Source organism: Phocoena sinus, chromosome 3, assembly GCF_008692025.1.
Source record: "Phocoena sinus isolate mPhoSin1 chromosome 3, mPhoSin1.pri, whole genome shotgun sequence".
NCBI classification, from domain to species: domain Eukaryota; kingdom Metazoa; phylum Chordata; class Mammalia; order Artiodactyla; family Phocoenidae; genus Phocoena; species Phocoena sinus.
In genome coordinates, this window is record NC_045765.1 from 100,341,763 (window position 1) to 100,366,978 (window position 25,216).

The window sequence follows — 25,216 nt, forward strand, 5'->3', positions numbered from 1 at the left end:
AGATTTAGACATTACGGCTAGGCGAGACACCAAGAATCTCCACATAAGCAATGTGTAAGTTTCAACAAAGTGGCTTTAGAATGATTAATTGTAAAGAAATATAATCAGAATTTGCCAATACTGTGTCTCATAGTGTCTTACCTTCCCTGGTTTGGGCTCAATGGTGATAAAGCACTTTGTTTGACCCGCTCTACAGATTGTGGTCCCTGACACAGACAGAAATTCATCTATCAGGTTCACACCATCTTTTTGGAGCACAGCAGCTGTTTTGTTAAACGTGATTCGCCAAAAGATCTTGACATCTTCAAAGGCTCTAGGAACAAAGCAAAACCTATGCAAATGCAGTCACAGAGTGCATTATTCCTGTAGCTCATGCAGAATGTGTTATCACTGTGCCTGAGTGTACCTCTACATCCAAAGCAGAGCACTTACTCTCCCACTGATAATGTCAAAAATAACCAATTCTCCCCACTACAGTTAAGAAATTAAGGCCAGAGTTTACATGGCATTTCTTTAACCACATTTTATTCAGTACTAATTAAGTATTTATTGAACTATGATTCCTGATGCTATGTACCAGAAATAGGAAAATAAAAATTATAGAGAACCTTTGCCTTCAAGTAAGTGTTCCTCATTTGTCTTTTAACAAGAATCCTTCTAAAGGAAAAACACTACTGCCAAAATGGTTGTTACTATAAAAATAAAGGGCAAGAGATGACTTACATTTTCAGAGAATATTCAGTCCCAAAATGGAAAAAGTAATACAAATACATGTACATGTGTGCATACCAAGTGCATGTACATGATGAACACTCATGTACACTATACTGTACTAAGTTGCGAGCAAAACGAAGGTAATCCAAGTCTCCCTAACAGTAAACGGTTGTGTATTCAGAGTGATCAGAGAATAGTAAATACGATGAAGCGATGACTTACATAATCTTACACCTGTATGGTACTTTATAAAGTACAAAATGTTAAGGCAGCCCCAAGTTATGTTCATAAACCAAGTGTGTTAAACCACAGATTAGGAACTACAGCATCTGAACACTGACACGCCAAATTCCACCCTACCTTCTTCTACCAACACTTCATCCTGCCTCTACCATTTTATGAATTCAAATTAGATACACAGGATGTTACTTCTTCCACATATATATAAACATACCTGTTTGGCTGCCTTGTGACAATAAGATGCAGTCTGCTCATCTCAGCTCCTTCACTCAACTCCAGTCCACTCTGGGACTCCTCACTGAATCCTATGATGCCATTGTGAAGATCACTCCCTGAAAAGAAAAATAGAAGATTATAATATACTTAAGACTTTAAAAGATCTCCAATGCTTCACTAATCTTTCCAGCTCAGATGGCATAAAACTGAGACATTCAAAAGTGAATGGGGTGGGCGGGAGCTACAATATTTAACGATCTTTACTAAAAACAGACTAGAATCAAAATGATAACATCAAGGTAGCTGACACTTTGAGAACAGAAGACGAAAAGGAAAAAAACATCAAATCCTGCTTCCCATAATGACAACATGCTCATCTCTCTCTGATGAGCCTCTACTTTTTATTTCATAGTCCTTGATACTACTGTTTAAAATCAGTGCATCCTGACAGAATATAAGTTCTTCTGAGAAGCAACTGTTTTATTTACTGCTGTATCCCTGGTACCAAAACAGTGTTTAATAAATATTTAGTGAATACATGAACTCCATCTGACTGTTTACTTTTCTATAAGCGAGTTGACCCGAAAGACCATTTATGTTTCACATTTGGTTATTTTCCCCAGAGAAAAACAGAACTATTAAGGAACTCTTGAGAACCTCTGAGTAAAAGAAACTCCTCTGAGCAACTCTTGAGGTTACAGGCACCATCATTCTACAAAATTGTGTTTAAACTGGAACAAACCTAGGGCCCACACTACACTGAAATAGTCACTCCAAATCCTTGCCAAAATGTAAACTAGCTTCTCAGACGAGAGAAATACCAGTAAATAGTTCCTGCTGCTTTCTATTTCTCAATGACTCAGTTTTGCAAAGTGATCCTAAAAGCAATGATCCAGAGCAATCAGCCTCAAAAACCATTCCTACCCCTCACCCTGAAACCTGACTCCTGAGATTCCAAGTAGACAGAACTTCTGTAAGGAAACAGAAAACCACTGAACTGTCCCGAAAGGGGAAAGCTGGTCATTACCAGCCCATATTTTGCAGGTCTGAAGTGTGAGCAAATGTGGAGCCCATGGCTTAGGGACGTGGAGGTGATGGACGACTTTTATCCTGGTGCCTCATGTGTGTTTTGTCTCAGCCAGATGCCCATCCTCATCCTCACCAATTAATCACTACAACCGCTTCTTAGCCCTGCGTCAGAACCAGACCTCAACTTTTTTTTCTTCAGCAGCAACTGTTTTCTTGTCACTTTTAATGAGAATTCGGTCTCTCAGTTAATAATAGATTATAAGCTTCCCACAAGCAGAACCTTCATTTTCTTTTTCAATGCAACAGCAACTAGCATGGTTCTAATGAGTATAATACTTCCCTTGCCACAACTACAATAATGAAGTTGGTGTCAAATTTCTAGTAAGATGAATCAAAACTTCTAATGTGCCAATGATCAAAAACAAAACAAAATAAACTATTTTCCCCTGATTTATCTTGAAAGTTTGTTCTAAAATCTAAATGTGAGAAGATTCTGAAGATTAAAGGTAAGACGAATAAAAATAAGAGGAATCAGCAAAATTAACGATAGTTAAAACAGAAATACTATGTTAAAATAAAAAGCCAGGTGAGGAGGGACTTCCTTCGTGGCGCAGTGGTTAAGAGTCCGCCTGCCAATGCAAGGGACACAGGCTCGATCCCTGGCCCTGGAAGATCCCACATGCTGTGGAGCAACTAAGCCAGTGTGCCACAACTACTGAGCCCACACACCGCAACTACTGAGCCCATGCACCACAACTACTGAAGCCCACACGCCTAGAGCCCGTGCTCTGCAACAAGAGAAGTCACCTCAATGAGAAGCCCATGCACAGCAATGAAGAGTAGCCCCTGCTCGCCACAACTAGAGAAAGCCCACAGCAACGAAGACCCAATGCAGCCAAAAATATAAAATAAAATAAAATATTTTTTTTAAAAAGCCAGGTGAGGAGAAAATGATAGGAACATTCACAGACAGAGTAAGGGAACTTAGGGTACATGACATGCAAAAGTGCTGGTGAATTACATCATGTGACACTAAGAGGAGCCAATCATTTGCCAAGTATGTATGATGCTATGTGTTAGGTAGGGAAGTTCTCATTAGAGAACTTCATCGAGGCTCAACTGAGTGGCTGGTGAGTTAGGCTCAGAGCTGATAAATGGGAATTTGCCTGGTGAGTTAGGCTCAGAGCTGATGCATGGGTAGGCACTGGTACGCCATATTGATATAGTATCAGCACGCCATATTGGTATGCGTTGGTATGTCAAACTGAACTGAGGAGCACTTCCATTCCAGTTGGAATACAGCTGCTGTCTTGAGCCCCCAGAGAACCCTCTGTCACCATCCTAACCAGTATGAGATCTCCCTGTGATCCAGTAACTAATGGGGTAATGTTTGGGACAGCAAAAAGCCTCCAGCAACCATTGTGATTGGTCTGTGCCTCTGTCAAACTAATTGCTAAATACTTTGTCAGCTCTGGTCTCATTCAAATAAATGTAATAAAATATCTATTTCATGGAATGGGGGAAGAGGCTGTTGAGTGCCAAAACAATTTTAATAGAAATATATAGATGGCATTAAGCTAATGTGAATCAAAATCAGTAAGTAATTTGGAGAACAGAATTTGACTTTACAATATTCAATAAACTGAAGGAATAGGAATAAATGACAGTTCTAATTGGTGTAAATTTGCAGGGTAGCATAAATGAGATGATGCTGGTTATAAAAGTTACACGATTGTAAAATTATGACTGAATTATAACTGAATGGCTAAAATAAATAAAATTCTAGGAAGCACCAAATCCTAAAAGGGGATCATAAACATGTTTATTCTAAATATTTCCTTTTATAAAAAACAAAGCATAAACACTAAATGATTAATTCCTCAATTAATGGTTGAGCTGGGTCAAAATAAAGGCTTCATAACTTTTAATTTTCTTTTTACTACGTTTTACCATAGTGTTATCTGAAACTCTAAAACACTGTGTAAAACTCGTAACTGTTTGTACGAAAGAGTGGAGTAGGTAAGAATCATGAGACAGCCTTGTCAATACTCTAATTACAGTAAGGTACTGACGAGCTGAGCTAAGCCACTTAAAGAAATAGAGTATGATTTCAGAGGAAAACTGCAAATTATCACCAAAAAATTTTATAACATGCATGAGGAACTGTATATATTCACACACCTCCCCAATAGTCCCAAACTTGTATAAACTGCACTGGTTCAAAAGCAGAACAAAAGGAAACAGTTTTAATATATTTCCCAACAGATATACAGAATTTTCTGACAATGAAATCTTAGACTCTGGGACAGATTAATGAAAGTGGTTGGGGAATTCAGAGTGAGGTTTCAAAACAGGACAGCCAATCACGTTTGGGTGATTAAATGTATTTCAGAGGAAGTACATGAACTTAAGTATCTTTAAGGTTTTCCCTTTATTGTGGAAGTACAGACTTATAAATTGTTTAATTGTTTAGCTGGCTCTGAGCTACGTGACATTTACAGTCCATCAAACTCTAGCCTGGCACCTCAGAACAGCACCATGAGTTTATATTATGGGTTCATGCCATAGGAAAACAAAATTTGAATGATTCACTATGGGTGAGTCAAGTAATTCACCTTCTTAAACTAAAGATAGAATGATCTTATTACAAATTCTGTATCACAAAAGTACATGTTTAACTCCATCACTCCAAATATATACCTGTAATAATGATCATGGCAAAAGCTGCAAACCCACTGTCATCCTTTCCCTTCACAATCTGTGCTCCCCCTTGTGGGTCTGTGAGAAACACGTAGAAGAATTCTTGTCCCTCAGGCTCATCATCATCTAAAATTTGAACAAATACTTTACGTTCTCTTTCTCCATCTACAAATGTAAGGATAAGAGTTTGCTCTTCAAAATCTTCTTCTTCAGTTGCCCATCTTAGGTTGGAAACCCCATGGATGTCAGGAAAGGGCAATGCATTTGGTTCCTTCTGAGCAGATCTTTCACCAAAAGTCTTAACTGTTATACTGACATCGCCAGTAGACCCACCAGTTCTTCGGACAAGAACTTCTGCAGCGTTCAACGTGCCATTCTTCATTTCTTCTTCGACATAAACAACAGATGGCCCAAGACTAAATGTTCCATGAAGGGAAACATCTGCAGTTACAGTGAGCACATCAGGCTTCTCAGACATAGCAGACGTACCAGTCGCCTCGGTAACAATAGCAACCACTTCGGCAGTTATCTTGGTTGTGTCAGGGTGTGTGGTAGAGGAGTCAGTTTTTAGAGGAAGAGCTGTGTCCATTGCTATAGCCACAGTTGTCTTGGGGAAAGAAACATCCATTCCTGCCAGGTCATCATTATCCAATATTGTGATCACTGCCACACTGAAATCTAGATTCAGGCGAGGTCTCCGATTAGCATCAAATTTTTGTGATCCTTTAATTTCTACTGAAGTTAGATTAATGTAAAAAATTTCTTCTATCTCAGGAAGCTCATCATCAATAATAGTTATTTCAAAATCAACCTCAGCATGGAATTTTTGGAAAAGCAGCCTCCCATTCTGAACAGGCTCAAAGTCTTCCAGGGGCTTTGCCATTCCTGCAGTTGTCTGATAGGAAACTTCAATAAGATCCCCGTGGAACCCAAACAGTCTTTGTACATGTAATCTGATCATCTGTGTATCCTCTGACACTACGATATTTCTTGAACTAGGGGAAAATTGAAAGACTCCCATTGGTTCAATTTCAGCAATGGTGAGACCTGATCTGGAAAAAAAAAAATTAAACCATGAGAGAACTGATGAAAAATAGGAATACCACTATAGAGATTCATCTTTCACACACTTAAGATACTGCTCATGAGGACATCTTAAAAATGACATGCACTTTCAAATTCCATAAGACCCTATTTACTTATTGATGAATATACCAGAGCACAAGAAAGATAAGAACAGGAGCTGCAGTCGCAGGTGATAGGACCTAACAAGGTCTCTCTCTCTCTCTCTCTCTCTCTCTCTCTCTCTCTCTCTCTCTCTCTATATATATATATATATATATATATATATATATATGGAGAGAGGAGGGGGGCAATGCCTGGCCTAGGGTAAGCACTATAAAACTGTTAGCCTGAATCACTTTGCTGTACAGTAGAAATTAACACAACATTGTAAATCAACTATACTTCAATAAAATAAATTTAAAAATAAGAAATAAAAAAAACTGTTAGCTATTATTGTTATTGTTAAAGGTATGTGAATTTTTTAAGCTAAAATACGTTGTGTCCAAACACTTTTTGAAAGGCATATGTATAATCAAAAGCCATATTGGATTCCAACCAATATCTCCTATACATAAATATGTATACAAACACACTTGAACACACACTGGTTTTGCCCACACATTTTTCCCAGTTTCCAAATAAGTAAACTAAAGAACAGAAAGATCAAGTAACTTTCCCAAAGTCACACAGAAAGTAAGTGACACAGCCAGGATTAAACCCAGGAGTCTGGCTCTAAGATCGGTCCTCTGCTGTTCTGATCAAATCCATCTCACGTATGAGAAAAGTCAATTGCTTTTGACCAGGACATATTTATCTGCAAATATACTGATATAAATTAAACTCAAAAGAACTACTAGTTCAAGTCACATTATTATCCTACTATGATTTCTTATTCTTATTCTTTATCTCTTGGAGAAATCAGGTATTTTTGGCTACCTTTCAGAAGACAGTTTCCTTTAAAAATAGGTGGCTTTGCCATTTTAAGTTAGACTCCTGTGGCTTTCAGTCTCTTGGCTCCTGGATTGAAGGGGAATCAGAATTTCCTTTCCTCCTGAATTCAGCAACTTGAACCCCAACTCAGCAGCTCATAGGACTGTTCTTGAAATAACACTGTTTACCCAACCAAAACCATGGAAAGCTGCCAGACCCAGGTTAGAATTCTCCCTGTAGAAGGAGTATTTTAAACAATATGTGTCCCTGAATAAATGCATTTTCAAAAAAAAAAAAAATAGGTGGCTTTGCCATCATGGTTCTTTTTGGAGATGTCACCTCAGGCCAACATTCTTGAGTGAGAGGTCATGATAAACGCTCTTCAAGCAAGCAGTGGGTGGTGGCATCTTTGGCAATGCAGGCCATATATTGCTCTACACTAAAACTGTTTTCACCTCTGCTTCAAGGAGAGAGATCCTTGTGCCTTTTTTTTGTTTCAACAGGTAAATTCCAGCTTATTCCTCAGAGACTTTCTTGGCTGAAAATCAAGTTGGTCTTACCGAAGCTGAGCCCCACCAGGGGCACTGCTCTGCACTCCTGAGAGGTGAATGACAAAGGCCTCTGGCCGACCAAGGCTAGGAAATGTCCACAGCAAGACTCTTTTACTTTCTTCTCCATGGGAAAATGAAAGACTCCCTGACAGGGAACATGAAAAGGGAAGCTGGGTTTCATTTCTGAGTTCTTAAATTGGGATTCAACTCTTAAAAATAGAGTGAAATCTTTCCTTTTCCAAAATTCTATGACAGTCTACAAAAGGTAAAACATTTAAAAAAGTCAGTGGGGGAGGGAGTGTAAATAGAGGAAGCTCCATAGACCACACACACCTTGCCTTTAATCATGCCTACTTTACAAGGTAGAGGTCAAACCATCTAACTTTTGCATCCCACTGATCCTCACAGAGCTTATGGTATAACTAAAAATAAAATAGATGATATAACAGCTACTCAACTGTCAGAAATATTCAGATGAACATGTAAATGGATATAAAGGTTTGTCTTTTTTGATTATCGTATGGGCCACATTAGGTTTTTAGAACTACTTTTAACAAACTCCTCAGGTATAAACAGAGTAGTCTGCTTAGTGACCATTATTTCCAGGTGAGGTATGAAGTTTTCCATTTGAACGAATAAAGTTCCTCTCATTCTCACCAAGCAGCCTGTGAAATTCTGATCACTTAAATCTGAAAGGACTGTATTAGGAGGCAAATAGCTCACTGTCCAGAGTAAAGAGGATTCAGGAAAATTAGTGGCCAATTACACATTTCCATGTTCTATAGGGAAAATCCTAGAAAAGCCACAACTCACCCACTTTGGGGGTCATATTGCCAACAACAACGAATTCGGGGATTTTTAACCCAGGAACATATCCAGCCGCCCAGGAAACCTTGAGAGAGCCATACGTGCCTCTCCTAGAAATCACAACTTGGCTTGTTCCGGCGGTGATGTCCAAGAGTGGAAAAGCAGTAGATTCAAATCCAACCTGAGGAAAAACATGCTTAGAACATTTTATTTCTCTCTAAAGGTTCCTATTTTCTGAAGAGTGGGTTAAAAGTCAACTTTCTCTTTGCTTACGCAGTATATTTCCCTGTTCTAAAATATATTCAATTAAAGAGTAGTATTTAAGAAATGACATGTGAAATTTGAAAATTTATTCTATTTTATAATGCTGATTATAGTTTACAGCTTTATTTTTTTATCAAAATGTAAACCCCTGAATTAACAATATCTAAAAATATAATGGTAATTATGGTTAAATGAAAGATTAAACATGGCATTTTAATATGATTTGTTGATGGGTCTTTATAGAACCTAATTTGTCTAGAACTGAAATCTGACTTCTTTCTAAGGTATAATAATAAATTCTTTATTTATAAAGTTAGTACCATGAACTAGATTTCTATTAAGGTTCTTTTCAGCTCTTTGATTCAATACAGTATCTTTTTTTTGAGGATCAGAAACCCTCAAAGATTTTTTTAAAATAACAATCTTTTTCATCCACACCAAGTAAGATCTGGTTTTCAGGGCAACCTTCCCAGGGTACCCTGGGATTTATAGATGAAATAAGTTCTGGTCAAAGAATAAGAATAAAACCAGATTCCTGGCTTCACATTGTTATTTAGACAACTCAGTTTACCTCTTTGGTCCCAATATCTATAAATTTGGAATACCATAGGATCAACAGTTCTATATTAAGACTCATTCTCCCCATTTTAAATTGGAATGGAGAGTAGCAGAAAGTGTGAGAGGGTGCCACAGGACAGCTTTGGAGGCCACAGAAAAGAAAAAACAACAACTTCAATTTGACACCCGCCTAGATTCCTTATTACAGTGAGGCTTCTGGTTAGCAATTGCCAAAATCTTTGGCATATCTGAGCTCATGCTTGCCAAATGGCTAGAGGCTGTTTGAAAGTGTCCTAGGCACATCACACACACACACACACACACACACACACCCCACATACAAATACTGGTAAGGAGTACAGAGGATACACCAAGGACAGGAATACTCCATGACTGGCCCTGATCTGGCCCTTTGATGTGACATAATGTTGTGGCAACATGCATGGAGAAGGAGAAGAAAATAGTTTACTACACCAAACGAAGGATTCAGGTTGAAAGGAATCTTTGTTATAACAACCTGTGAACAAGAAGAAGGTAACAAAATGTCAAAGCATTAAATTCTATACCCTCTTTCCTTCTTGAAAAGAGGAGGTGCAGAAAGAAGACAATTCCTCTCAGTTAATTTTAATGCTGGTGGATTCCACTTTAGGGAGCAAAGCAAATTCATTCCCTGGGGAGAAGCAGTCCAGGTGGGAGTAACTGGAGAGCATCCCCTTAATGGCCAGAGACCCTGTTACTCAAGCTGGTGGCCAGATCTGCCCACACTCCTGCCCCTCCTGCACAGATTCCACATCCTGGTCAAGGAACTGAAGGAACTCCCACCTGAAGGAGTAGGATGCATGCTTATCCCTTATTATGGTTTATAAAATACACACATTACCGTAGCCAGAGACAGGAGCCCTGTCTTGTTCCTATATTGACAGAATTGGCCTACACAGGAAGCAAAGCCCTCAAGGTATTGTTTGTTCTCATGTGAATTTATAAAGTGATTAGGGAACAATCTTCCCTAAAATGAATTCAGGTAGAAGGTTCAAATACTTAGGTGCACCACTAGCATTAACCTACATCAGAACAAACTTGCCACAGTAAAAAGAGCCCCACAAGTTAAATATTTACAATCTTAGTAAATGAGAAAGTCTGAAATATGAACTGAGGTTTCATTCTAATTTTAATTATTTAGCATAAAATATCTCAATGTTAAATATTCATTTTCAAGAAAAAACCTGAAGTTTTGACTCTAGGTGACTGTTATTTTAAAAATTCTAGGACTTCCCTGGTGGCGCAGTGGTTAAGAATCTGCCTGCCAAGGCAGGGGACATGAGTTTGAGCCCTGGTCTGGGAAGATCCCACATGCCGCAGAGCAACTAAGCCCATGCGCCACAACTACTGAGTTTGCGCTCTAGAGCTCGTAAGCCACAACTACTGAAGCTCCAGCGCCTAGAGCCCGCACACCGCAACGAAGAGCAGCCCCCACTTGCCGCAGCTAGAGAAAGCCCGCGTGCAACAATGAAGACCCAATGCAGCCAAAAATTAATTAATTAATTTAAAAATTCTATACCTTACATTCTACAAGACAGAAACTTTCTAAAACTCCAGAAAGGAGATATATTTTTCTATCTAATGTTGAAAATTGACAAATTATTTTCATATAGTGTATCCACAGTGTCTACTTTGATATTCATAGGATTACTTAGATTTAAGGAAATAGTGAATCTTAAGAAATTCTAAGAATCTTAGTCCTTCCTATAAGAGCTGCCCACTAGTGGTTCCGGGGTAGTACCACACCCAGGGCCAATTACCTGAGAATTGGCAGCTTTCTCAGGGACTGGAAGGACAGCAGATTTTGCTTCCTGGAGAATTCTTGGCATGCCATAGAAACTTCCACCAACAAGCATCACAGTCACCAGTTGCAAGGTGAAATTAGAGCCCAGGGGTAGGAAGACCTATATACAAACAGTATCAATGACTTTTTTAACAGTAAAAAATAATTTTCAAAGAAAAATACTGACAATTGAAATGAGTCATTAGCACTTTCCTCCTTTTGTATCAGTTTCATCAGTATATGCCCTTTCCCCCATGTTACAAAACAAAGCACCAGCAGGAAGACTTTGACGCTAACACTGAGAGCCACACAGTATTAAAAAAACACAAATCTGCAAATACTCTCTGTGTGCCCAAACGACCTGAAGAATGATGAGAATCTCAGGAGTAGTATTAGTGACAGAATCACGTGCCACGGGAATGGAAAGAGCTCACTGGTGAACAGTGTCAGCTCCTAAAACCAGCAAAACTCACTTTCTCCCTTTTCACTGGGTAGAAACTAAGAGCTCTAATGACAGTTACTTAAAACAGGTGTACTGATTTAGGTGTACTGATTATTTGAATACTTTGGACAAATAAAGACTAGGAACACCATTTATTAGACTACCAATTTTCAAAGTTTTAGAATCCAACAAAATAGGGAAATCCTGAATTTAAAACCTGGTATTACTTTAAAAGATTTTTTTAACACTTACTGATATAATACATTTTTCCATAGAAACCTTGTTACTGATAATGGATAAGCCCCCGTAACCTGGAATATTACTAACAACTCTGTACATCTTTATTGAATGTACAAATAACCATTTCTATGAAGTCTGTTCTTCTTTTAAATGTAATGTACTTAAAACACATAACACACTCTGAAATGTGTAAAATATGTACTATAGTGGTTTCAAATGTGCAACATGAGGGGAACAGATGTTTTATTCATTCAATCAACCGTCATCTTTTCAAAATCACATTCACTGAACATGAAGCATAGATCAAGTGCTGAGGAAACAGAAATAAATCATGGTGTCCTGACTTCAATCATGTGCCTCCCTCCTCTCCTTGAAGGGTGTGCCCCTTCCCCATGCAGTTCACTGGCTGGGCAGCTTTTTTGTCCCTATTTCCTAAAGAATGAACGGCCAGATGTCAGCTCAAAGCTCCCAGGCATTTGTGCCTTCCTACCCAACTCTTCTGTTCATGGGCCCGTGCAGCACACAGACTTATGGAGTGTGGCAGGTCCCCAAGGTGCAGTAATTAAACATTAAAGTTGAACAGGAGTAATGATGGATTTGGAGAAACACTGGTTTGCCTACAGAAGAAAAGCGGGTAGACTAATTTGAAAACGACCTTGAAGGTTTTTAGGAGTTGAGGGTTTTCTGTTTTGCCCTTCCATGTCCCTGATCCAGGACTGCATCACCAATACTATTCTACGTATTTCCCATCATTCTTGATGGCTTTGGGCACAAATGGAGTTTACAGCCCCATAATATCCTGTGTGCATCTTGAACACTGCTTATCTGCTTGCTTTTATAATTGGCTGTTCAGGGGCCTTCTCCTGCACTAGACAGGGAGCAACCTGACAACAGAGATTATGTCTTTGTGATCACTGGAGCTGCTGTGCTTCTCACAATGACTGACCCATAGCAAGTGCTCAATAAATATCTGAATAAATGACAGCCATGAATATAATCTTATCTTGCATTCTAACTTAAATTCTTTTAAACGCAGACTTGTTTCTTTATCGTGCCAAGGATTCTTACCATCAGTGAGTACTTCATCTGAGAAGCCTGTTGTTACCCAGGTGAGGTAACTGTTCACTCCCTGGTCCTCATGTTAAACCAACATCAAGAGTCTTCTAGTTTTCAGAGCCTAATGGAAACTCATTCTGTCCCAAGACCCACTTGAAGGTCCTTCTCTGTGGCGGACCTGTCCGAAGTCCTAACTTTTATCAGGGCAGTAGATCAGGTAGATCTATATGTAACTTGTAACTAACATCCCAAATTTTAAAGAGCAATGCATTACACCCAGGGTGTGAGGGGAGAAAGGGACCGCTGGAAAAATCCTCCCCTCAGTTTATGCGCATGTCACATGTTGCCCTAAATAGTCACCTTGGAAGTCTAACTCACATAATAATCTATGTGCAGTCTACACCACACACAGTGGAATGTAAGAGACAGAAGGAACCCATGCAAATTTAAATACACTAATGAAAGATGTTAAAGTAAACAAATAAGAGGAAGCTTTCATATATGGGTAAGCTAGTAAACTTTTGTTACTCTTTATTGAAAATAGACAGAAATCATAAAAATAATAGAGCTTCAAAACAGATATTAAGAAATCCATAGATAATTCAAACAGGTATTAAGAAAGCTAAGTATCTTTATCAACTATATCATTAAGTTTTCAAAGTAAAATGACAAGAGGACTACCATCCTTCAAAATGTCCCAGGTACCACCACAGGAGATAATCTAAAAGTGTCCTCTGGTACAGACTTTCTCAACCATGAGATAATTAATCCTCACAGCTATCTCATGCATGAAATAAATTAACTTCTCTGCCATGCATATGGAATGATACTAGTTATCTTCCTGGGGGATGAAAACAGTTGCTCCAATCACTTTCTGTGGATCACACTGAGAAAGACTGCTAGGTATCTATTTGACCCACAGAAAATCCATGTATTCCTAGCACTCTCACCTGATATGTCGGCAGAACAGTCTGCTGTCCTAGGAAGTCTACAAATATCTTCCCTTCAACAAGCACCCAGAGTGTGTGTGTGTGTGTGTGTGTGTGTGTGTGTGTGTGTTTGTGTAGCACTTGGAACAATTTCTGGAACTCTGAAGTACTAAATAAGTGCCTGCTACTATCTATACAAAAATATTTTATCTCCAAATAAGAATATACTTATTTACTATAATCTGAAAATACTTCAGTATATGTATTATCCAATAATTAGTATGCAGTTTCTAAGGTATTTTTCATGGTTCCATTTAAATATCAGAATAAGACTTTAAACTGATCATGAGATTAACTAGGGCTTTCCTGAAGGAGCTTTATTGGACTGATCAGGAAATTAAAGAAATGCTACAAACCTGACTCTTGACTGGCACTGTGTCCACTTTATATCTGGTGCCATCTTTGACCACCAGCTGCCTCTCTGCATTTTCAGTAAAAACAGACTGCTTCTTAGGATCAGATGATATTCGATATCCAACAGTCACATCTCCAAATGTTCCAGCAAGCCGGGTTACATTAATTTGGATGAATCTACTAAGGTTCTGCCTAATAAGTATTGACTGGTGATCTGAATACAGGGCAAATACCCCATGTGGGTCATCATTTGCAGAAACAGAGAACCGTGTGATGCATTTTTCTGGATCAAGTTCTGCTCCTCCCTTTACAGAAACAAGCTGGATCACATAAACTTCCTCTATCTCAGGTACATCATCTGGTAGCAAGTTAACATCAAAGCTGGCCTCACTTTCTCCATCAGCAATGGTGAAAAATCCTTTTGTAGATAGAAAGTCTCCAGTAATATCAAACTCACTGCTTAATTCCCAGTAAACCTAAAATAAAAGGAAAAAAAAAAAACAACAAAGTTATACAATTCAGTATATTGAACCAAAAATCCTTTAAATTAGTTTTCCTCTACTATATACAAAAAAAATTAAGTGTGCATCATTATATTCCAAGTGAAACTTTCCAAGTAGTTAGGTAATTTAGAAAGTATCTTAACTCTTTCAGGCTGTTGTATGCAATTTGCAAGACAGGATTATAAAATTTCATTTCACCTGCTTCTAAAATAACATAATTTGAAAAGATAAACAAGTTAACTTTAAAATACCAGTACCACAAATACATTCAATAGTGAATCACAGACAATATTTGAAGGTAAAAAGTAAGTAGATAATCTGACATTCACATTGGAATTTGTTTTTGTTTGTTTTTAATAAAAAGAGAATATCGAGGAGGAGCTTCCAGATGGCGGAAGAGTAAGACGTGGAGATCACCTTCCTCCCCACAAATACAGCAGAAATACATCTATGTGTAGAACAACTCCTACAGAACACCTGCTGAATGCTGGCAGAAGACCTCAGACCTCCCAAAAGGCAAGAAACTCCCCACATACCTGGGTAGGGCAAAAGAAAAAAGAATAAACATAGACAAAAGGATAGGGACGGGACCTGCACCAGTGGGAGGGAGCTGTGAAGAAGGAAAGGTTTCCACACACTAGGAAGCCCCTTCGCAGGCGGAGGGGGGAAGCTTCGGTGCCGCGGAGGAGAGCACAGCAACAGGGGTACAGAGGGCAAAGCGGAGAGATTCCTGCATAGAGGATCGGTGCCGACCAGCACTCACCAGACCGAGAGGCTTGCCTGCTCACCCACCAGGGCGGGCGAGGTCTGGGAGCTGAGGCTCGGGCTTCAGAGGTCAGATCCCAGGGAGAGGACTGGGGTTGGCTGCGTGAACACAGCCTGAAGGGGTTAGTGCACCACAGCTAGCCGGGAGAGAGTCCGGGAAAAAGCCTGGACCTGCCTAAGAGGCAAGAGACTTTTCCTTGCTTCTTTGTTTCCTGGTGCACGAGGAAAGGGGATTAAGAGCGCTATCTAAATGAGCTCCAGGGACAGGTGCGAGCCACGGCTACCAGTGTAGACCCCAGACAGGGGCATGAGACGCTAAGGCTGCTGCTGCAGCCACCAAGAAACCTGTGTGCAAGCACAGGTCACTCTCCACACCGCCCCTCCTGGGAGGCTGTGCAGCCCACCACTGCCAGGCTCCCGTGATCCAGGGACAAATTCCCCGGGAGAACACACTGCACGCCTCAGGCGGGTGCAACGTCACGCCGGCCTCAGCCACCACAGGCTCGCCCCGTACCCGTACCCCTCCCTCCCGCCGGCCTGAGTGAGCCGGGGCCCCGGAATCAGCTGCTCCTTTAACCCCGTCCTGTCTGGGTGAAGAACAGACGCCCTCAGGCGACCTACACACAGAGGCAGGGCCAAATCCAAAACTGAACCCCAGGAGCTGTGTGAACAAAGGAAGAGAAAGGGAAATTTCTCCCAGCAGCCTCAGGAGCAGCAGATTAAATCTCCACAGTCAACTTGATGTACCCTGCATCTGTGGAATACCTGAATAGACAACGAATCATCCCAAATTGAGGAGGTGGACTTTGGGGGCAACTATATATATATTGTTTTCCTTTTTCTCTTTTTGAGAGTATGTATGTGTTGCTTCTGTGTGTGATTTTTGTCTGTATAGCTTTGCTTTTACCATTTGTCCTAGGGTTCTGTCGGTCCATTTTTTTTTTTTTTTCCTAGTACAGTTAGTGCTTGTTATCATTGGTGGATTTTTCTTTTGGTTTGGTTGCTCTTTCTTTCTTTCTTCCTTCCTTTTTTTAAAATTACTTGATAAACATTTTTTTTATTTTTAATAATTATTTTTTACTTTAATAACTTTATTTTATTTTATTCTTTTCTTTCTTTTTTTCTCCCTTTTATTCTGAGCCATGTGGATGACAGGGTCTTGGTGCTCTGCCGGGTGTCAGGGCTGTACCTCTGAGATGCGAGAGCCAAGTTCAGGACATTAGTCCACCAGAAACCTCCCAGCACCACGTAATATCAAACGGCAAAAATCTCCCAGACATCTCCATCTAAACGCCAAGATCCAGATCCACTAAACAACCAGCAAACTAAAGTGCTGGACACCCTATGCCAAACAACTAGCAAGACAGGAACACAACCCCACCCATTAGCAGAGAGGCTGCCTAAAATCATAATAAGGTCATAGACACCCCAAAACACACCACCAGATGCGGACCTGCCCACCAGAAAGACAAGATCCAGCCTCATCCACCAGAAAACAGGCACTAGTCCCCTCCACCAGGAAGCCTACACAACCCACTGAACCAACCTTAGCCACTGGGGGCAGACACCAAAAACAACAGGAACTACGAACCTGCAGCCTGTGAAAAGACCACAAACACAGTAAATTAAGCAAAATGAGAAGACAGAGAAACACACAGCATATGAAGGAGCAAGGAAAAAACCTACCAGACCTAACAAATGAAGAGGAAATAGGCAGTCTACCTGAAAAAGAATTCAGAATAATGATAGTAAAGATGATCCAAAATCTTGGAAATAGAATGGAGAAAATACAAGAAATGTTTAACAAGGGCCTAGAAGAACTAAAGAGCAAACAAACAATGATGAACAACACAATAAATGAAATCAAAAATTCTCTAGAAGGAATCAGTAGCAGAATAACTGAGGCAGAAGAATGGATACGTGACCTGGAAGATAAAGTTGTGGAAATAACTACCACAGAGCAGAATAAAGAAAAGAGAATGAAAAGAACTGAGTCTCAGAGACCTCTGGGACAACATTAAATGCACCAACATCCTAATTATAGGGGTCCCAGAAGAAGAGAAAAAGAAAGAAACTGAGAAAATATTTCAAGAGCCTACAGTTGAAAACTTCCCTAATATGGGAAAGGAAATAGTTAATCAAGTCCAGGAAGCACAGAGAGTCCCATACAGGATAAATCCAAGGAGAAACACGCCAAGACAGATATTAACCAAACTATCAAAAATTAAATACAAAGAAAAATATTAAAAGCAGCAGGGAAAAACAATAAACAAGGGAATCCCTGTAAGCTTAACAGCTGATCTTTCAGCAGAAACTCTGCAAGCCAGAAGGGAGTGGCAGGACATATTTAAAGTGATGAAAGGGGAAAACCTACAACCAAGATTACTCTACCCAGCAAGAATCTCACTCAGATTTGACGGAGAAATTAAAACCTTTACAGACAAGGAAAACCTAAGAGAATTCAGCACCACCAAACCATCATTACAACAAACGCTAAAGGAACTTCTCTAGGCAGGAAACACAGGAGAAGGAAAAGACCCACAAAAACAAACCCAAAACAATTAAGAAAATGGTAATAGGAACATACATATTGACAATCACCTTGAATGTAAATGGATTAAATGCTCCAACCAAAAGACATAGATTGGCTGAATGGATACAAAAACAAGACCCGTACATATGCTTCCTACAAGAGACCCACTTCAGACCTAGGGACACATACAAACTGGAGGTGAGGGGATGGAAAAAGATACTCCATGCAAATGGAAACTAAAAGAAAGCTGTAGTAGTAATTCTCATATCAGACAAAATAGACTTTAAAACAAAGATTACTACAAGAGAAAAAGAAGGACACTACATAATGATCAAGGGATCAATCCAAGAAGATATAACAATTGTAAATATTTATGCACCCAACATAGGAGCACCTCAATACATAAGGCAAATGCTAACAGCCATAAAAGGGGAAATCGACAGTAACACAATCATAGTAGGGGACTTTAATGCCTCACTTTCACCAACAGACAGATCATCCAAAATGAAAATAAATAAGGAAACACAAGCTTTAAATGATACATTAAACAAGATGGACTTAATTTATATTTATAAGACATTCCATCCAAAAACAACAGAATACACTTTCTTCTCAAATGCCCATGGAACATTCTGAAGGACAGATCATATCTTGGGTCACAAATCAAGCCTTGCTAAATTTAAGAAAATTGAAATCACATCAAGAATCTTTTCCGACTACAACGCTATGAGACTAGATATCAGTTACAGGAAGAAAATCTGTAAAAAATACAAACACATGGAGGCTAAACAATACATTATTAAATAACCAAGAGATCACTGAAGAAATCAAAGAGGAAATCAGAAAATACCTAGAAACAAATGACAATGAAAACACAATGACCCAAAACCTACAGGATGCAGCATAAGCAGTTCTAAGAGGGAAGTTTATAGCAATACAATCCTATCTTAAGAAACAAGAAACATCTCAAATAAACAACCTAACCTTACACCTAAAGCAATTAGAAAAAGAAGAACAAAAAACCCCAAAGTTAGCAGAAGGAAAGAAATCATAAAGATCAGATCAGAAATAAATGAAAAAGAAATGAAGGAAATGATAGCAAACATCAATAAAACTAAAAGCTGGTTCTTTGAGAAGATAAACAAAATTGATAAACCATTACCCAGACTCAATAAGAAAAAAAGGGAGAAGACTCAAATCAACAGAATGAGAAATGAAAAAGGAGAAGTAACAACTGATACTGCAGAAATACAAAGGATCATGAGATATTACTACAAGCAACTATATGCCAATAAAATGGACAACCTGGAAGAAATGGACAAATTCTTTGAAAAGCACAACCTTCGGAGACTGAACCAGGAAAAACAGAAATATAAACAGATCAATTACAAGCACTGAAACTGAAACTGTGATTAAAAATCTTCCAACAAACAAAAGAACAGGACCAAATGGCTTCACAGGTGAATTCTACCAAACATTTAGAGAAGAGCTAACACCTATACTTCTCAAACTCTTCCAAAATATAGCAGAGGGAGGAACACTCCCTAACTCATTCTACAAGGCCACCATCACCCTGATATGAAAACCAGACAAAGACATCACCAAGAAAGAATACTACAGGCAAATATCACTGATGAACATAGATGCAAAAATCCTCAACAAAATACTAGCAAACAGAATCCAACAGCACATTAAAAGGATCATACACCATGATCAAGTGGGGTTTATCCCAGGAACGCAAGGATTCTTCAATATATGCAAATTCATCAATGTGATACACCATATTAATAAAATGAAGGATAAAAATCATATGATCATCTCAATAGATGCAGAAAAACCTTTTGACAAAATTCAACACCAATTTATGATAAAAATCCTCCAGAAAGTAGGCACGGAGGGAACTTACCTCAACATAATAAAGGCCATATATGACAAACCCACAGCCAACATCATCTTCAATGGTGAAAAACTGAAACCATATCCACTCTGATCAGGAACAAGACAAGGTTGCCCACTCTCACCACTATTATTCAAAATTGTTTTGGAAGTTTTCGCCACGGCAATCAGTGAAGAAAAAGAATTAAAAGGAATCCAAATTGGAAAAGAAGAAGTAAAGCTGTCACTGTTTGCAGATGACATGATACTAAACATAGAGCATCCTAAATATGCTACCATAAACAACTAGAGCTAATCAATGGATTTGTTAAGTAGCAGGATACAAAATTAATGAACAGAAATCTCTTGCATTCCTATACACTAATGATGAAAAATCTGAAAGTGAAATTAGGAAACACTCCCATTTACCACTGCAACAAAAAGAATAAAATACCTCGGAATAAACCTAGCTAAGGAGACAAAAGACCTGTATACAGAAAACTATAAAACACTGATGAAAGAAATTAAAGATGATACAAATAGATGGAGAGATATACCATGTTCTTGGATTGGAAGAATCAACATTGTGAAAATGACTCTACTCCCCAAAGCAAACTACAGATTCAATGCAATCCCTATCAAACTACCAATGGTATTTTACACAGAAGTAGAACAAAAAATTTCACAATTTGTATGGAAACACAAAAGACCCCAAATAGCCAAAGCAATCTTGAGAAAGAGAAATGGAGATGGAGGAATCAGGCTCCCTGACTTCAGACTATATTACAAAGCTACAGTAATCAAGACAGTATGGTTCAGGCACAAAAACAGAAACACAGATTAATGGAACAGGATAGAAAGCCCAGAGATAAACCCATGCACATATGGTCACCTTATCTTTGATAAAGGAAACAAGGATATACAATGGAGAAAAGACAGCCTCTTCAATAAGTGGTGCTGGGAAAACTGGACAGCTACATGTAAAAGAATGCATTTAGAACACTCCCTAGCACAATACACAAAAATAAACTCAAAATGGATTAAAGAGTTAAATGTAAGGCCATACACTATAAAACTCTAAGAGGAAAGCATAGGCAGAACACTGCATGACATAAATCACAGCAAGATCCTTTCTGACCCACCTCCTAGAGAAATGGAAACAAAAACAAAATAAACAAATGGGACCTAATGAAGTTTAAAAGCTTTTGCATAGCAAACGAAACCATAAACAAGACAAAAAGACAACGCTTAGAATGGGAGAAAATATTTGCAAATGAAGCAATTGACAAAGGATTAATCTCCAAAATTTACAAGCAGCTCATGCAGCTCAATATCAAAAAAACAAACAACCCAATCCAAAAATGGGCAGAGGACCTAAACAGACATTTCTCCAAAGAAGATATACAGATGGCCAACAAACACATGAAAGGATGCTCAACATCATTAATCATTAGAGATATGCAAATTAAAACTACAATGAGATATCATCTCACACCGGTCAGAATGGCCATCATCAAAAAATCTACAAACAATAAAGGCTGGACAGGGTGCGGAGAAAAGGGAACCCTTTTGCACTGTTGGCGGGAATGTAAATTGATACAGCCACTATTGAGAACAGTATGGAGGTTCCTTAAAAAACTAAAAATAGAACTACCATACCACTCAGCAATCCCACTACTGGGCATATACCCTGAGAAAACCATAATTCAAAAAGAGTCATGTACCACAATGTTCACTGTAGCTCTATTTACAATAGCCAGGACATGGAAGCAACCTAAGTGTGCATCAACAGATGAATGGATAAAGAAGATGTGGCCCATATATACAATGGAATATTACTCACCCATAAAAAGAAACGAAATTGAGTTATTTGTAGTGAGGTGGATGGACCCAGAGTCTGTTATATAGAGTGAAGTAAGTCAGAAAGAGAAAAATAAATACCATATGCTAACACATATATATGGAATCTTAAAAAAAAAAAAAATGGTCATGAAGAACCTAGGGGCAGGACAGGAATAAAGACACAGACCTACAAGAGATTGGACTTGAGGACACGGGGAGCAGGAAGTGTAAGCTGGGACAAAGTGATAGAGTGATATGGACATATATACACTACGTAATGTAAAATAGATAGCTAGTGGGAAGCAGCCGCATAGCACAGGGAGATCAGCTCGGTGCTTTGTCACCACCTAGAGGGGTAGGGTAGGGAGGCTGGGAGGGAGGGAGACGCAAGAGGGAAGAGATATCGGGATATATGTATATGTATAGCTGATTCACTTTGTTATAAAGCAGAATCTAACACACCATTGTAAAGCAATTATACTCCAATAAAGATTTTTTTAAAAAACCAAAAATCTTGAGATAAAATGGAATGTTTAAAAAAAAAAAGAGGATATCTAAGATTTCAGAAATTAAGAATTCCCCCCTCCCAAAATCTGTAAAAAATTATCTTCTAAGAATTTTTTTACCTCCAAACCATAAAGTTTCAACTGAAGAAGTAACAATTAATCACCAATACAGGAAAAGAGGTAAGTTTATAGAGAGAGTTCACAAAATACGTTTTGCTAGCAAACAGATAACCTTGATCTGTTCGATGAATATATACTGATGATTTACAAGAGCATCTCGATTATATTGAAAATAAAGAATATACACATATTGATCTATGTTAAGAGAGTAATAGGTTTAGAGCAGTGATTCCAAGTCATGTTTTCTTGAAATGTTTCAAGGATTCCACAAACATTTAACTCAGTTCAAACAATGTTCTAAACTTCTAAAATAATAAACACATTTAAAGAGGTATATCCAAAAAAAGGATATATTAAGACTATATTAAGCAATTTATAAAAATCATGGATAGGCCTGTTCAGTAGGAAAAGCTTCACATTATAGCAAACAAAAAATTACAAAATAGTTCAGTCATTTTCTTCATCATTAAATATGAGAAAGATCTTTTTAACTTAATTGTAACTGAATTTAGAAAGACAGCCAGAGGTTGGTGCCGGCTAGAGAGTCCAAAGGTGCTCCAATGAGCCTTCTCAGCGTGTGTGAAAACTCATGTCACTTCAGTATATCTAAAACTTTAACTCTCCAGAACACGCAGTTTCTCTGTTCCTCTCAACCGCAGTTGTTAGGCAAATTACTACTCTACTTAAAAATCAAAGGAAAAATGATACCATAATCTCTCCCAGAGTGCCCTTGACTCTTTTGACAAAGAAAGTAATGATCAGGGGCCCTTCCAGAGCTAATGGCTCCAAATAGGTCTCCTCAGATAAAGAGTCGGGAGCAAACTGAACCACTCCATTTGGATCACCGAACTTTTGTATCTAGAAAGAGAAACAGAGAGCAGAGTGAAAATGTATATAACAGCTATGGATGAAATTACGGTATGCAATATATCAATACACTGATATATTGTGTATATACAAGATAAGCTGAGGAAATGAAAGAAACACAATCACGATACTTGGATATAATCCACCTAGCTACCTGATTTTTAAAAACCTTCTTTATTTTGCTGATTGTTACCAAAACAGGTAGGTTCTTATCCCCCAAGGATAATGGGAATAAGTGTTCAGAAAACTACAATTGGTAGAATCACCAAAGGATAATACTTCAATGACTGAATTTAGCTTTATTCACCTCTCATTTGCTTCATTTAACCAGTTAAGTTTAGCTAACCTCTTTCTACTCGTTATGATATAATACAATATGGAGAGAAGCAAAGGCCCTGTGACGGTTAATTTAACGTGTCATCCTGGCTAGGCTACAGTGTCCAATTGTTTGGTCAAACACTAGTCTAGATGTTGCTGTAAAGGTATTTTGCAGATATGATTAATATCTACAACCAGCTGACTTGAAGTCAAGAAAATTATTCTCAATAATGTGAACAGACCTCATCCAGTCAGTCGAACCGTAAAGAGCAAACACTGAGGCTTCCCGGAGAAGAAGGAATTGTGCCTCAGGACTGCAATTTAGGAATCCTGTTTGAGTTTCCAGCCTGCTGGCCTGCCCCACAAAATTCAAACTCAAGACTGCAACTTCGGTTCTTTCCTGGGCTTCCTGCCTGCCAGCCTGCTTTATGGATTTTGGACTTGCCAGACCCCACAATCCCATGAGCCAATTCCTTTAAAAAAAAAAAAAAAAAAACTCCTTCTCCATATATATTTCCTAATAGTTCTGGTTCTCTGGAGACATCTGACTGATACAGACCCCAGACATGAGTGTTTTGCAAACTTAAAAAAAAGGTGCATCTTTCAGTCTTTTTTTCAGTAACCTTGGTCCCCAGCACTTTCTTCCCGGATGGACTGGGTGACTCATGCAAAATATGCTGAACTCGGATCTGATCCACACCATCATTGCCCTAATTGTACAAGTACCATTCTTCCTTCCAACAATCTGACTTGTGACATCTGTGAACTTTTATGTACTTTAATGGCAAAGATATGCAATGCGTATGATATGACAACTGCCTCCTCTCTAAAAGTGCCAAATATCCCCAAAACATCAGATTTTCTCAGAAAGTGTAAAATAAGTATTTCTCATTATCTTAAAGCCTTTAAAAATTATCAGTTGGGGCTTCCCTGGTGGCGCAGTGGTTGAGAGTCTGCCTGCCGATGCAGGGGACACAGGTTCGTGCTCCGGTCCGGGAGGATCCCACATGCCGCGGAGCGGCTGGGCCCGTGAGCCATGGCTGCTGAGCCTGTGCGTCCAGAGCCTGTGCTCCACAATGGGAGAGGCCACAGCAGTGAGAGGCCCACGTACCGCCAAAAAAAAAAAAAAAAAAAAAAATATATATATATATATATATATATATATATATATAAATAATGATGTTATGGAATAAACTAATATAACAACCAGAACATCTGATCCACAGGAATTACTATGACTTCATTTGGTCTTATAACTTTAAATTCATCATAAGCCCATAGAGTCTCAACAAATGTAAATGTATTTTCCAATAAATCGTTAAATCCAAAATTTTGTGGGCAAAACAAAGTCGGACTTACTGTTAATGTAACATCTTTAGCTCTGGAGTCTAATTTAGCTTCTCCTTTCACAAGTTTAAGTTGAATAATGAAAGTCTTTTCAACTTCAATGTCATCATGAGGATAGACTATCAGAATGATGCTTCTCACTCCACCTTCCCCATCTCCAAAGGAGAAGGACCCGCTCACCGGGTCAGCGATGTCTCTGTTCTGTGATGGTAAGGCTTCCTGAGAATTGGGTCCGACTATCTCCCAGTTTACCTGCAGGGTGTTTATTTTTTTAATAGAAACGATCAGCTTTAAACAAAGAATTACTTAGCAGGATATGTAGTATTAAAAATATATATAATACACGTGAAAATTATTCTAGAATATCTCCAGCAAATTCCTATGTTATCAACTCATGTTGTTTAAAACAATATTTGCAAATATAAGCTATGTATCTACAGAATATCTGTTTTCATGAATAGCAATGTCTAACAAGTAAAGAAAGATCTGAATACCCAGTCATTTGTTATCACCACAGGATAACAAAAACATAAAGGTACATATTCTAAATATACATATTAGAG

General features: G+C 38.6%; 1 protein-coding gene across 1 annotated transcript in view; it reads right to left on the minus strand.

The window, feature by feature from the left end:
* ADGRV1 (adhesion G protein-coupled receptor V1) overlaps positions 1-25,216 on the minus strand; it is a 533,314-nt gene that overhangs the window by 337,869 nt on the left and 170,229 nt on the right. Inside the window, exons 67-75 of the mRNA XM_032627062.1 lie at positions 24,666-24,905; positions 22,830-22,979; positions 13,980-14,453; positions 10,874-11,017; positions 8,259-8,433; positions 7,455-7,590; positions 4,900-5,951; positions 1,169-1,286; positions 142-313 (exon numbers count right to left, since the gene is read on the minus strand). Coding sequence (XP_032482953.1) covers positions 142-313; positions 1,169-1,286; positions 4,900-5,951; positions 7,455-7,590; positions 8,259-8,433; positions 10,874-11,017; positions 13,980-14,453; positions 22,830-22,979; positions 24,666-24,905 — 2,661 coding nt within the window. The remainder of the gene's footprint in view (positions 1-141; positions 314-1,168; positions 1,287-4,899; positions 5,952-7,454; positions 7,591-8,258; positions 8,434-10,873; positions 11,018-13,979; positions 14,454-22,829; positions 22,980-24,665; positions 24,906-25,216) is intronic.